This window comes from Pholis gunnellus (assembly GCF_910591455.1).
Source record: "Pholis gunnellus genome assembly, chromosome: 11".
Lineage (NCBI taxonomy): Eukaryota > Metazoa > Chordata > Actinopteri > Perciformes > Pholidae > Pholis > Pholis gunnellus.
In genome coordinates, this window is record NC_136538.1 from 8,775,609 (window position 1) to 8,791,023 (window position 15,415).

Here is a 15,415-nt window from a genome sequence, read left to right on the forward strand (position 1 = left end):
GAGAGTTAACACTTAATAGACAAGATGAGTGAATGTGTATCTGCTACTGTCAAATACAAGTATCACAGGATAAGTGTGATTATTGTGTTTTTATTGAGAATGTGAACTCTGAACCTACTGCTTTTCCTTGAGATCCCTTGCATAACCTCAGCTTTCTACATTTACATACAACTGTTTGGGTTTTCTTTAACTGCCAAAGAATGTCTCTATTAAGAGGTCAGTGTAGAAGAAGCAAAGTATGGGACTTGGTATCTTTAAGGAGGCGAAGATTATTTCACAACTTTCCATTTTTATTCACAGTATTAAATAAAAAATCATGCAGCTACCCAAAAATTACATTTATTGGTTTCTCTCATGAAGGACGACCTCATGCTCCCACATTGTAGCTTCAAGCCCCCCCCCCCTTCTCGCTCTCTTAAGATGTCTTCTGTCTTCTGTTGCAGCTCAGACATGAGTGGGGCCAGTAACACACTGGCGAGAGAGTTCCTGACTGACGTACATCAGCTATGCAGTGCGGTGGCCCAGAGAGCGGAGGCACGGGAGGAAGATGAGGAGGAGAGTCACATGGTGGCGCTGGGAGAGTACCTGGTCAGGGGGCGGGGCTTCCTGTTGCTCAGCACCCTGGACTCCATCATTGACCAGGTGAGGACGGCCACAAATGAATCATCATGAAAAACGTCCATACTGATCAGTCAAGATCAGCATTCTTCATTCCCTTGAGCCCACGTCATACAGTATGAGTCTATATATATATATATATATATATATATATATATATAGACTTCAGCTATAATCACACATTTATGTAAATGCTTATGTAACTTATGTAACTTATGTAAACTGTAATTCAATTCGGTAATATTCACACTAAGCTTTAGGCCACAGCTTTTAGTTTCACATCCTGCCTCATATTTTTCTTAAATCAATCTATTAAACTTTTCACTCCAGCTGTTTAATATCAGCAGGACAAATTCAAATGTCCGCACATGAGCCAATGCTGAGACTTATCTCCATTCATCAAAAGGAAATTCCAAATAGAGTTAGGAAACGAGATCCAGTGTAATGCTAACACGTGATAAAAGAAACATGGATTATGCTAACATAACATCAGATGGTAAGATTAAAGAGGCATTCGATGGCCACAGTGCAATAAAACCCATCAGTGAAACATGTAGAACAAACATTTTTTTTAATACCCTGCTGGCATTTAATTTTTCACATTAGGAGATGCTTATATTTTCATGCCTGTACCTAAACTCAGACATCACTTTGCCCACTTTGATTCAAAACGCACATTTATTTTACCGCCACATGAACATATTGTCTCTGTATTTGTTTAGTGGCCTGTTAGGCTTCCTCTCTACGTCTGTGGCTGGTGCTACTAAAGTTTGCCGATGATCATATCTATAAATCTATAAAGGAAATGAGCTCTGCAGTGCCCATAAGTTGTTTGATTTTCTGATTGATTGCAGAAAGTTGGTCTCTACGTTCTGCTGCTGTCGCACGCAGGATGTCGATGCTGATATGCAAATTTAGAACAGTTGACAGCAGCGTCGCGTAACTGTTTACAACCGATCTTTGTATCTGATGACACACTCGGGCCGTACCAAACAATTGCAGATAAAGATCAGGCTACACTAATGTTTTTGGTATTTGGTGCTAAGGTTAGATTCCAGTGGTGGCTGCGTAGGATTGTTTCTGACTTCTGTGATCCAAAAATATACGATAACTTCACTGCGGTCAGAAAACAGTTTGCTCTCCAACTTGCTGCATGCACAGTCGAGGGGGAAGTCATTTCACAAAGTTTAAAATAAACACTCTTTTCATCTGAGGAACCACTTTATTCACATTGAGGATGTAGTTCGAGGATTTTTTTAAGGTGACGCCATCATAAAATATGTTGAGAAACATTCAAAGCGTAAATAGAAAAACCTCAAAATTACATTCGGTACAGCCCTATTGCCCATTTTAATTTCAAGACACTAAACCCTGTTATTATACGAATACATGGACATTATTGTCTCTATATTTGTTAAGTTGCTCTGCTGCTGTTGCACGCGGGTTGTTGACGCTGATATGCAAATCCATTTAAAACAGTTGACAGCACTAACTTTGTGTGTGTATATATATATATATATATATATATATATAAAATATATATATATATATATGATGATGTTTTTATAGTACAATACACACAATATATCATTATCACTCTCGTTTAAAATGGGTTTCACAGATATTGTTTGGACCTGGTTTGGTGGAAAAACTGTACCATGAAGGGCAAAGGTGGCCAATCTGTTTGTTGCCGCCTATCTACAACAGCGAGTTGTGAGCACTTTATTTAGGTGCTCGTGTTAAGTGATAGGAAGGGCTTCACAGAAGCAGGTATTGTGTGCTCTGTTAAATGGCACCAGACTGTGACGGAGCCCAGTGTTTCCTCTGCCTTGTGCTGGTTCAGCGGAGCCCAGGCGACACTGGAATCACTGTGTTTGTGTATCGATCTTATCCGTGAGTGTTTTGGGGTCAAGTGACAGTTTAGTAGATGCTCCTCTCCAGGCTGAATCATGTAGCTTTCAAAAGGTTCTCTCGGCTGCAGAGTGAAAGACTGGATCACCAAGTTAAGTTACTTTGCCGCCAAACGGTCTTTTCAATATGAAGTTTATAATCCTCTTGACTTGAAGTAACGAATGCATTGTTGAATGAGATATTCTAATGTGCTGCATGTGACCCTGTGTGTCGGCGTCCCTCGTTCACATCCTTCAGCTAATTTCACACACATTCATGATATTTTCTCCTTCTAATGGGAGCCTTCAGTACTGAATTGTAATGCATTCATGTGTTAGTTTTTTTATTACAAGCTACAGCTGTGTGTGTGTGTGTGTGTGTGTGTGTGTGTGTGTGTCGACTGTGTGCGTCAGCTGTGGGCTGGATGGAGTCGAGCCTTCGGTGGCAATCGGGGTCAGGCACTTTATAAACACTTTGTGGTTTGTAAGAACTTGGGGGTTTTGCAAAATGTGCTTTCAAATCCTAAATCTTGTGTCTGAATTTAGAAGAATAATACTCCCACCATGTGCCACCTGGTCGATTTAGTTCACACTGTGATTCAAGTCTGTCTCGGTAAGATTTTCCTCACGGAAGACTCTTTTTTCCTTACATTAGTAAAACTATTCCACGCACAACCAGTATTCCTGGAGTCATGTTTAAACATTGTCTATAAATTATTTGTTATGTGAATGTCAGGGATACATGTTTATGCATATTTTTTTCACTGACCAAGTGTTAAATGTCAGGCAACTGTCATCTCAGAGTAGATCATCAACTGAATAATTCAAAAGGCAAATGCTTAGCGACAACCAGATAAAAAGCTGAATGATTTACAGTCTGTGGTTAGAGGTTGAGAGACACCAGTCGATCTGCCAGGCTGATCTTAGCTTTTTAAGGATATCGTATCAGTGAACAGAAATGCTAAGCGAGGTTTGAGGTCATTTTTGTGACCATCACATAGTTTATTTTGACACTGTAAAATGTCCTCCGTATGTCGGGGTCTTGGTAGCCGAATGGTTACAGTGCATGCCGTGTGACTTGGATGATGCCGGTTTGATTCCAGCTGGAGACCTTTATTAAAATAATAATCGCTATTGGTCAATATATCGCTATCAGATACTGATATCAGTACAATATTAGCTTCTCAAATCCAATATTAGCCGGGCTCTAGTTTGAGTGTTCAAAAACTAAGGAAAAAGCCTACTTGATTAGACATCACAAGTCGATGTCGGTCAATATTTGGCAGCCATCGGCTTTGCATAAACGCCACAAAGGTGACTGACCCAACATATAATGAATTAATGATGTTTTTCTTATACAGTGAATAGAAAATACTCTCGTAAAATAATTCACACATGAAGGAGTACGTTGTCTTTTTTTAATTAACGCATGATGGAGTTGGTTCTCTCTCTGCTGTGAGGTATGCCCTGGGTAGACATGAGATCCCCCAGGTCTTGGAAGTAAGGCCGTCGTGTAGTTGCTACATTGCTCCCGGACACATTTCACTGAGGACTAACTAGCCAGCTATAGCTAAACGCACACAATTAAACATCTAACTCCTGGAATGGAAAACGTTGTGGAAAACAGTGAAATTCAGAGTGAAAGCTAATCTTAAAGTAGCTAAGTTCTCTTTGTTGAAAGTAGTGAAACACAAAAGGGACATTTGTGCTGAGTCGATCTTCGTGGGAGTGTCTGGGTGTGACTTCAGAGTGTGACCGAAGGGAGAGGGGGAAACCTTCTAGGTAACCTCACTTTGTTTTGTTGCACTCTCAGGAACTGACCTGCCGGGAGGAGCTGCTCACTTTGCTGCTGTCTCTACTACCACTGGTCTGGAAGATCCCCGTGCAGGAGGAAAAAGCCCCAGGTCAGTATTACCACAAACTCTTATCACTTGTTCGTGTTCATGTTGAGTTTTAACAGCACATTCCTCTCACTGCCCAGCTGTAAATGCATGTGACTTATCTCTTATTCATGGCTTGTAACTAATGTCTTCAATTTACATACTTCCTTTTATGAGTGTAACATTTGCTGTGCATGTTTGTTCTCTGTAATTTGCAAACTGTACGGTAATATATCTTTTACAGAAAAATATATTTTTCCATCTTTTACATAATTCTATGCCAATTATTAAGATTAAGCCATGTTCTGGCATTAGCTTTGGTGGGTTTATGTGAAGGCAGTGGAATGTGTGCACATTGCCTTTGACTGTAAACGGTGTCTGTGAGGTTCTAATCAAGTGACTCATTTCTTATGTATTTGACTTGCTTAACAGTGTACTGTGCTCATTTGGTGATGGATGGATTGTGGTTGATCTTTATCGCCAACGTCTCCATTACGTTGAATCTTACAAACACAAGCAGCCAGTCACACAACAGGAGAAGAGTAGTGGTTGCAGAGGCTTGTGACCTCAGGATGACACTGGTATTTAGTAAAGGACTGCTGATCCTAGCTAACATGGACCCGAGACATTTTTACTTTAATTAATTCCTACTCACTGAGCGTGTTTTAACAAACACAGAATGGCTGTTGACATGCAGCTAAGCTTTATGTAACTCATCTCACAGAATTTGAAAAACAGTTCAAAGTGAAAATGGAGTCTCAATTCCTAAAAATGTGATCTTAAATGTGACACATGTGTCATTAATCCTATATCACTTCAGCAGTATTCAAAATAGGTTTGGTGAAACTAAAAAATAACAGTATTTAACTCTCGAGGTCTTCATGAATGTCCAAAATGCAACTGACGGATTTCTTTATGTTGACAGATTTCACCCTGCCGTCCCTACTGGAGGTCTTCCTCAGCCGGGAGGTGAAGGCCGCCCCTCTCAGAGCAGGACAGAAGGCTGCGACAGATGAACAGAACTCTGGGAAGAGGCCCCGTGTTGGCAGTGGCACCTGGAAGTCACGGAGGTCACGCAGAACAGCGCAGAGATACTCCGTAAAGGATGCTCGGAAGTCCCAGGTTTCTACCTCCGATTCAGAAGCCAACCCTGAAGACAAAGCTGGCCCAGGCCCCGGTGGCGCCAGGAGCCGACGGTCACATGGCTCCACCATCCGGGTGAGCTGTCAGCATCATCGCTCAGAGGCCTCACAGCAGTTAACGTCCACCGCCGCTGCCACCGCAGAAACCATGAGTGCACCATACCCACACCCCCGAGCCCCTGGGTCCCAGATGGTGGACACGGAAACCCTGACAGACCCAGCTGCAATATCAATTTTCAACCGCATGGAAAACTCGCCCTTTGATCTCTGCCATGTGTTGCTTTCCCTGCTGGAGAAGGTCTGCAAGTTTGACATGAGCATCAACCACAACCCTGGCCTGGCAGTCAGTGTCGTACCTACTCTCACTGAAATCCTGACTGAGTTTGGAGACTGCTGTGGTCCGGGGGGAGGTGGTGGAGGTGGAACGGGGGCCGAGGAGCTTGCTGGAGGCTGGACGGAAGAGCCCATTGCACTGGTCCAGAGGATGCTTCTACGCACCATCCTGCACTTGATGTCAGTGGATGTGAGTCAGAGTGAGACCCTCCCAGACAGCCTGAGACGCAGCCTGACAGACCTGCTGAGAGCCACCCTCAAAATCCGAAGCTGCTTGGACAGACAGAGTGACCCGTTTGCCCCTCGGCCGAAGAAGACCCTGCAGGAGGTCCAGGATGACTTTTCGTTCTCCCGCTATCGCCACAGGGCGCTACTGCTGCCAGAGCTTCTAGAGGGAGTACTACAAGTGCTGCTGGGTTGCCTGCAGGCTTCCACACCCAACCCCTTTTTCTTTAGCCAGGCGCTGGAGCTCATCCATGAGTTTGTCCAGCACCGCGGCCTGGAGCTGTTTGAGGCCACAGTGCTGCGGCTGGAGGGACTCGGCAGGGCCAGGGATTCTGAAGTAGGAGGTGAGGCTTCAGAGAGGCTACGGGGTCTCATTGCGGGAATCTTTAAGATCATCAGTGCTGTCAAGAAGGCAAAGTCGGAGCAGCTGCATCAATCCGTGTGTGCCAGACGGCGACACCGTCGCTGTGAATATTCCCACTTCCTGCATCACCACAGAGACCTGTCAGGTTTGCCCGTCTCTGCTTTCAAGCAGGCTGCTCGGCGCAACCCCTTTGAAGAGGATGGACAAGGCAAGGAAGGGACGGACGGGGACGCAGTGCGTTACCCCGAGCGCTGCTGCTGCCTGGCTGCCTGTGCTCACCAATGTCTGCGGCTCTTGCAGCGGTTGTCCCCCAGCGGGCCGGCTGTGTTGCAGGTACTGGCTGGGGTGCAGGCTGTTGGAATCTGCTGCTGCATGGACCCCTGCTCAGTCGTAGGACCCCTGCTGCATGCCTTCCAAGCACCAGGTCTGCGTAGTTACCAGTCCCATGTTCTCAGTGTCCTGAGCAGACTGATCCTAGACCAGCTTGGTGGGGGACAACCCTCAGAGAAAGCCAAGCTGGCCTCCTGTAACATCTGCACTCTGGACAGCAGCCAGCTGCCAGGCCTGGAGGAGACACTGCAGCACGGGGAACCTTCAGCCGTGTCCACCAGTCTGTGCTACCGCTCCCAGGGTATTCTGCCAAGCGGTGGGGGGGAAGAGGACATGCTGTGGAAGTGGAACGCTCTGGAGGCCTATCAGGAGCTAGTGTTTGGTGAGGACTGGCAGCTCAGCCAGCAGATAGCTGGCCATGTGTGCCACCTGACCTTGCGGGGCAATGCTATAGTGCAGTGGCAGCTCTACACGCACATCTTCAACCCTGTGCTGCAGAGAGGGGTAGAGCTGGCCCACCATGCCCAACAGCTGGGGGTTTCCACTGTCTGTACTCAAGTCTGCAGCTATCACACACAGTGCCTGCCTGTGGAGGTACTACTCATTTACCTGCAAACGTTACCTGCTCTTCTCAAATCAAGGTGAGCGGTTTTACATTTTTCTTGAGTCCTATTTTCAGTCATCTGTCTTTTTTTCTGCCAAAGATGTTTTGAATTGTATTTCTATTGGGTAGAAAGATCTGTAGCTGCAAGCTGTTCTTGATGTCAGTGAATGTGCAGAAGCATCAATAACGCTTTATTTGTTCTGACTGATGTCTCATTACATTAATGTGATGCAGGTGGGTGTTTTTGAAACTTGTTTCGGCAACTTTCTCACTCAAGAAAAGGATTCTGCTCCTTTTATGCTACCACATAAAGCAAATATAATCAGCCAGCTCAAAGACGACACCTAATCCACTTGGGCATTGTTTGTCATTAGACCTGTCTATCCAGGTCATTGCTAATTGATGCTAATCAATAATTTATTACAGCTTTGTGTACTGAGTGACAGATTGCAGATTAGTGACTGTTTATGTAACAGTGTGACGAGTGTTCTGGCAGAAGCAGGTGCTTGTGGTATTTGTCCTAACACATTTAACAAAATGCTGCCAAAATAGAATTGGTATGATACTGTAATCACTTAGTTTTTTATCGGTTGAATATTGAGTTCTCAGCTTTGTGACAATCAAGAGACACGCATGTCGTTAAACACTGAATTGCCCATATGTGTGAGTGTGTTGTTCTGTCTGTGTGAGACCTGTCTCGGTCATATATACCGGCTCGTGCCCAATGCATGCTGGGATAGGTTGAATCCCCGTGCGACCCTAAACGGGATCAGTGTGAATGGAAAATAGATGGATGGGTGCTTTGAGGCAGTCTGTCAGCGGTGGGCGTACAGTTTCCATATAAAATTCAGAGTATGTCATTCTACTCTCTGAAGGTTTTGACTGGCATTGAAAGTTTTTACAGCTGTGATGTTTGTCATCTGAGCCGCTTCAAAAGACACTATAGAGACAATTGTACGTCCTTTTGCTCATGAAAGTATATACACTTTTTATATTCTGATAAATCTCCAATCATTAGTAGGATATTCCTAAAAAAAGACAATGTATCTGATACAAAAGCAATCCCTCTCATCACGTATGACCTACTAGAAGTGTGTGTAAATGTCTGTATATGCGCAGACTCTGCAGCCCTCGGCCTGTATTTTCTTATTTTGCTTTGTTCAGCAAGGGCGTCAACCTCCTATAAAAACGTAGCAACCATGTGCCAGATCGTAAGCATCCAAGTGGAGGCTAACAAAACGGTGGACACAGAGCCAAAAACAATTAAATAGCAAGCAGACGGTGCTCGTTCTAAAACGAGAGTGAACCGGAGGCTGGCTTTTTTTACCTTCATGTAACTTCAATGCATTTTTTGTTCACCCATACTCTTTGAAACACTAACAACAGTAATCCACCCCTATGACAGGGAATAAAACCATATCGGCTCTTAAAGACCACTTACTGTTGCTATAAAGTGTAATGTCTCTTTAATCTTTGTTGTTCTAAACAGCTCTGAGAATTCCACTTAATGCAGCTTCTAATTGTCCGCTATACAGTTTATTTAACACATTTAGATTTACTCTGTTTTATCACAATTGCACAACTTTATTGAAACTTCAGGTCGCAGCACACAAAGTGAATAGAACAGCGGTTGCTCAAATGTAACGTACAACTGGTCTTATGAATAATTACAACACAGCGAGATCAATAAAAGGATGACTTGTAGCGCAATGCTTACTGAACTGCTGCTTCTGTACAGTTCAGAACGACCCATCCTCGCATATGTTCAGTCACTAGGTTAGAATATATACGGCTCAATCTGGTGGGACAATTACACATTTTATAACCGCTCCACCTCAGCCTTCTCCCAAACTGTTGAATAAAAGTCAGCTGTTTTTAAAATGTCTCCAAACAGAAGATTCATCATAATCAAGCTGCGCTTTTAGCCAAATTACCTCTGGGCTCAGTAGTATACCTTCTATGTGTGACATTGACCCGGCCGTAAGCACAATCTCCACACTAGCCTGAAGGAAGAACCCAACTGTCATGTTCAAATTATTGTCAGTGAGTACAAGGATAGGAGAAGCTGAGGTAAATATAGATGTACACCTGCTGTGTATTCAAACATTTACACAGTTTCTCTGCCCTCTGAGGCTGCCATGTGTATTTTGGTAGTTTGGGAAAATGCTCAGACAATGAGAGTTCAATTGTAAAGTGTTTGGGTGACTCACACACTTCAGTAGTGTCTTGAATGGCAAAGGGTAAGATGACGATGAGTGTATTTTTTTTAAAGTTTGGGTGATCTCATCCTGCACCCTGAATGCCACAGAAGTACAGCAGCTACAGTGTACGGACTGATTTCAAAGCATGCTGTTGCAAGATGACCTGAAAGACAAGAAATCTTCTCAAAGCTGCACATCCTCTGACGTCTAACCTGCCTCTTCATCTGCTTGCGCTGCTCCCGTAGCTCTCTGCATTACAGAACACCACGTCTTTTGCAGATGAGAGCATTAAATATTCAGGCTAATGCAGAGTTATTCTGATGAACTTGCACACCACTAATGAAAAGAGGAAATGTTCTGAAAAAGCTGAATTAATCAACTCTCCATTGATTTGGAGGAAGACTAGAGAGAGGGTTTGAATTGGAGAAAAAATCAGCTAAGTTATTATTTATTAAATTTACACATGCTCTGAGCTCAGAGCTTTGATTGAACATCTGTTTCAGTTCCTTAACATACTCTGTAAACAATCTCATGCTGAGATGAAAGTGTTTTTATTTTTCAGTCGGTGTATAATGTCAGCACATCTCCTCCGTGTTCTCTCTCTTACCAAATGTTGATTTAACCTTCACTCAGAGGTGACGCATTATTCTTTAAGGTAGTTTACCCTCCATTGTAGGAGTATAGTTCATTTTTTAATCACTGTCTCAATAGCTCGTGTTTACCAGTAGAAGACAAATATAAAAGAGGAAAATGTCAGCTTTGTTTTGCTAAATAAACGTGCCGATAACTTCCACACAATGTGTCGGAAATGTGTCTTTGTGGCTCAGTAAAATATACGCACAACTAAAAAAAACAACCCACATTAGATAACAAAGCAAATGCAGTGTATGAAGCTGGAACTTTACTAATACAGCAGGTTGTGTTCATAAGCAACGTAAGCGTGTAGTGTCCTTCACAGTTCATCTGTCATGTTGATAGAAGTTGAGTAATATATTTAAAGGAGTTGTTGTGCCTTCGGGGAAATTATATCTGCAACCCGATGGGAGGAAATGAAATCAGTGAAGGAAGGAGTGTGACGGGCCCTGTGTGGTGGCGGTGGCTTTGCCTCTGATTGACTAGTTTGCAGAGTTAGATTAGACTAGAGTGCTGCCATTTATTTTAATTGCTGGGAGAGTTTAAACGTGGGGAGTTCACATCCACCCTTTCTGTCACCATATGAATCCTTTCCTTGACCAGTGAGAGGCACACTGCCTGTATTTATATTGAGTTTGTGTTCACGTCCATTTTCTGTTTTACTCTGCTGAGTTTCCAATATTTTCTGTTTCAGGGTGATCAGAGACCTTTTCGTCAGTTGCAACGGGCTCAGTCAGGTGACTGAGCTCGTCTACCTAGACCAGACGCGCTCTTTGGCCTTGAAGGTGTTTGAGACTCTGATAATAGGCATCGGACACCAGCAGGCTGATGGGGTGCTTCAGGAGCTGGAGAGTGCCGATGCTGAAGAAAGGGAGGCCGTCTTGGGCCTGGCCGAGGAACTGGGGTCCCGGGGGGCTGGAGAGGGCCCACAGAGCCTTAGTAAGTTCTACGAAGGCCTAAAGGAGGCGTGTCCGCGTCACAAGAGCCGGAGCGGGCAGGGTCGTGGTCCAGGACGCAGCCGAGCAGAGACCCACCTCCATGTCGTCAACCTCTTCTTGTGCGTGGCCTTCCTCTGCGTCAGCAAAGAGGCCGATTCTGACCGGGACTCGGCCAACGACTCTGAGGACACTTCAGGTTACGACAGTACAGCCAGTGAACCTCTTGGCGGGCGACTGCCTTACCTGTCCCCAGATTGCGTGGCTCTGCCCTCCAAAGAGCAGTTACGCTGCGCTGCGGATGTTTGGTCGGTGTGCCGGTGGATCTACCTGGCCAGCCCCTTGTTTCAGAGGCAGTTCTTCAGGCTCGGAGGACTGGAGGTCTGCTTGCGCCTCATGGCCATGGTCATTCAGAAACTCTCCTGTAAGACCAAGGATGGGAAAGCAAAGAAAAAGAGGGACGGTAAGGGCAAAGGCAGCCCTGAGACCACAGCCCCAGCGGCCTCACTGGGACCGGAGGAGACGACTTGTGATGCGCCCGACGCCCTCGGCACTTCTCCAGCTGAGGGAAAGACCAAAGATCCAGCAAAGAGGCTGGAGGAAGAGTGGCAACTACAAAGTATTCGTCTCCTCGAGGCCCTGCTGGCGATTTGTCTGCACAGTGCCAACTCGGCCCTGCAGAGGCTAGAGCCTGAGCTTTCTTATCGGGTATGTAGTTTAATATCCGACTGATCAATCAACTTAATCCCTGACCACATCATCCACACACAACAAACTTTTATTCTGGCCTCAATTAAACTGTTCTGTCTCCTCTGGTTTATAGCTCCAGTCGGTGGAAGAGACTCTGTTCGAGGTGAGAGACCAGCTCTCTCGCTCCGGGGTGGTGAACTCTGACCTTGCTGTTCCTCTATTCGACTCTCTCCTGAGAGTGGCCTTGGCAGAGGTGTCATCCTGTCCTGACCCTCCTGAGGAGAAGCCAGACAGGGTGAGTCCTGCCTTGGGAGAAACTGTGAGTGAAGTTACTGCACCTTTTTCTATGTTCTCAAGTTTTTGAAGCAACTTGTGTATAAAGAGTTACGGTTGTGGGCAGTCAGACCTGATTGCTCTGAAGCTACAGGAGGTGCTCTCCATGTCCAGCGTTACTCTACTGATCTTTTATAATTTCCCGTCCGTCTCCCCTTGTTTCCTGTTGTCTATCTCCTGTTATATAATATAGCTCTATAGTGCCCCAAAATACTTTAAAGAGTAGCAACTAATTGCAATGAAATAAGGACCAAAAATACGTGTTTTTTTACTTTCATGCCCTTTCATTAAACAGATTCTCAACGAGGTGACAAACGGGCAAATGGTGTCAAGCAGGGATGAGTGCTGGAAAGGGCAAAGAGAGATCAAAACAAGCAGAAACCAAACGGCATCTTGTTGTGTGCTAACCAATGATATGAACTTATCTTCCAATGTGCCCAATGAGCCGCTGTCAAGGGGACAATGCGTCTTTGATTGATAAAGTTTTAATTGCTCCCCCCCCCCCCCCCAGTCGAATGAAGCAGATTGTGTTCAGTCACCACACACTGCTTCTCTGGCTGAACGCCACGGCAAAATCTAAAGAGCAGTGGTGTTTATTGAGGAGCAAACCGTACAATGAAAGGGAAAATCATTTTCCAGCCGAGTCGAGCGTCAATGCGGCTACGTTGCTAAGCATCCGTTATCTGCCCGACGTGCAACAGAACAGCAGACGTACGTTACGATCGCCCTCGTTTAGACCAAGCAGTGGATGCAAACATGAGCGAGCAGAGTCTCAGTTTGAAACCCAAACAAGGTCCCTGATGGTGCTTTGTTTCAAAGATGTTTACTTGTTAGTATAAGTTCTTACGACATAGTCTTCACGAACATATCAAAGATTAACTCTGTTGAAATATTCACACATGTCCTTTAGTCACTGCAACTTCCGCCTTCTTAGTAGCCGCACTAGTAATGTAGGCTACATTAATGAATAGTTCTCAAGACCATATATGGTTAGGACCAGACATCCCGCTTTCATTTGTTCCTGGGAAGTGAGACAAATACAAAAACAACATTCTAGAAAGATCATTATTCATTACTCACTAAAATGACCTCCCGCCTGGTAGTCGTTGCCTCCTCTCTCACAGCCTTAGATTTGTTTTTCACAATTCTTAAAATGCCGGTCTGACTAAGCCTGTTCCAACACAGGAGGATTTAGCTTTTTATATAATAGTGTTACCTATTTCCTAAGAGCTTAGTTCTTTGTCAGTGAGCCCAGCAGAGCGTGATGTTCACTTAACCATAACAAGTATGTGCTATGAAGTGTCAAGATTAGTCTTCCACCGCAAAGTTTGTCCACTGAAGGACTTTTCTTTGACTGTTCTCTTCACCCACAATTGAATATCAAAGCTGCCTCGTATTATGCTGAAAGGCATAGAGGTGTGTATTACAGTAAGCCTCTTCTTTGAACTAGTAAACGGTTTAGAGTTTGACTGTTTACGTGTGTGTGTGTGTGTGTGTGTGTGTGTGTGTGTGTGTGTGTGTGTGTGTGTGTGTGTGTGTGTGTGTGTGTGTGTGTGTGTGTTTGCCTACGTGCACATATGATGACTGACTGTTCACGTCAAGGCACTGGGCTGTGTGAGTGCCCTGCAAATCAGCTGATATTCGTCTCATGACCAGAATCGTGTACTTTTTTTTTGTTTTTTTTCCCCTCCTCACTTGAAAACATTTTGTTGGCTATTTATTTGCTGTATTAGTGATAGGACCGCTGCTTGTTATGCGTAGTATATTTTAGCATAACATTCTTAGTCTAGGACCTTTTTTTAATAACCGCATTGGGGTAAGCTCTTGCGAAATATTCTTTTTATCTTACCAACAGCTTGACCAGGCGATGATGTTGTTGCATTTCGATTGTGAGGGATTAGAATTCGTGACTTTTTCTCACCTCCCCTCCTCTTTCTTCCTCTTGCACTCTGTTTCCGCCAGAAGCTCCAGGTGGTTCCAGCAGGCGATCTGTCTGAGGAGGTGGACGAGGTGCAGAGCTGTGGCGTCAAGCCCCCGGGGGAGGAGGAGGGCTACGACGCTGACAGTGAGAGCAACCCTGAGGACATGGCCAAGCAGGACGAGGGTAGGTCCACACACACACACACACACACACACTCCTCTTTAAGAATCCACAGCTACCGCACACACCTGACTGCTCCTAATGATAGTCTCAGACTGGTTAAACGCTACTTGTGTTGTTTGCTTTACAACAACATCCTTTTTTTCACTCTTTTTACTTCCCCGGGATTATTTAAGGAAGGCTTTAAATCTCTTTTTCTCAATGTACTCGGTCTTCTGCAACATTTGTTTTTGTTTGCGATAAATGTCAACAGACTAATCTTGATGGATTGAGAGGCCTCAACCTCTAAACCTGCTGATTTATGTCCCTGGGAAATCTTGCTTCTCCCACTATTGAATTGATCACTCAACACATTTGTTTAATTATTATTCATTAATGCATTTCCTTGCATTTCCCCGAGGATTTTGTGTTGAACAGCATCATGGTTTCTTAAGACATTTGCAGTGTAAAACACACATCCTCATTTGGTTTGCCGTGGAGGATGTTTCGCAATAACAAGTGGCTAGTTTCTGTTGCGCACATATGACAGAGCAGAAACGGGCCTGAGCACTTTATTCCCTTAAACAACAGCCTCTTGTGTTAGCTCTGTCTCTCCACTCTGGTCTCACCGGTTAAGAACGTGGCCTCATTACAGCCTTTTTTCCTTCTTCATCCCCTCAGAATACAATCATTGTTTTACGTTTTACAACTGCAGGCAGCTACACTCTGTGGCCTCATGAGCTGGATCTTGTGACTTTAAGACGCCATCAAATAGAGACTTTAACTTCCTGGAAATCGTATTGGTCCTGGAAAACAGTGGATCCTAAAGGGAGAATTAGCCGCCTTTTTATGTGGATGTTTAATCAGTGCTGATGTAGGGAATGTAGTCCACCAAAGAAAAAACCTTTAGATTTTGCCTACATGTACCAGGATGCATTGTGAGCTGCGAGTTCGCTGCGTCTGATAAATAATACAACCGTACACCTTCTGAATTCAAGTTTCTCTCTTACACCGAACACAGACGGACTTAATTGCCTCGTTAACTCATCATAAAGCACACTTCATTCAAACTGAACAGAAACAAAGATAACTCATCAAATGTATCCGTCCGTTAGTCTTTCCACTGTTCCAACAATCAGCAGCTCAGGTTTGGTCGAG

General features: G+C 44.5%; 1 protein-coding gene across 2 annotated transcripts in view; it reads left to right on the top strand.

Moving 5' to 3' along the window:
* Nucleotides 1-15,415, top strand: part of lyst (lysosomal trafficking regulator) — a 52,433-nt gene that overhangs the window by 12,105 nt on the left and 24,913 nt on the right. The window contains exons 3-8 of one of the 2 annotated variants that reach the window (XM_079169393.1): nucleotides 444-642; nucleotides 4,321-4,411; nucleotides 5,313-7,422; nucleotides 10,914-11,862; nucleotides 11,978-12,163; nucleotides 14,140-14,281. In XM_079169393.1, coding sequence (XP_079025519.1) covers nucleotides 444-642; nucleotides 4,321-4,411; nucleotides 5,313-7,422; nucleotides 10,914-11,862; nucleotides 11,978-12,163; nucleotides 14,140-14,281 — 3,677 coding nt within the window. The remainder of the gene's footprint in view (nucleotides 1-443; nucleotides 643-4,320; nucleotides 4,412-5,312; nucleotides 7,423-10,913; nucleotides 11,863-11,977; nucleotides 12,164-14,139; nucleotides 14,282-15,415) is intronic. The other variant, XM_079169394.1, reaches the window with a different exon arrangement.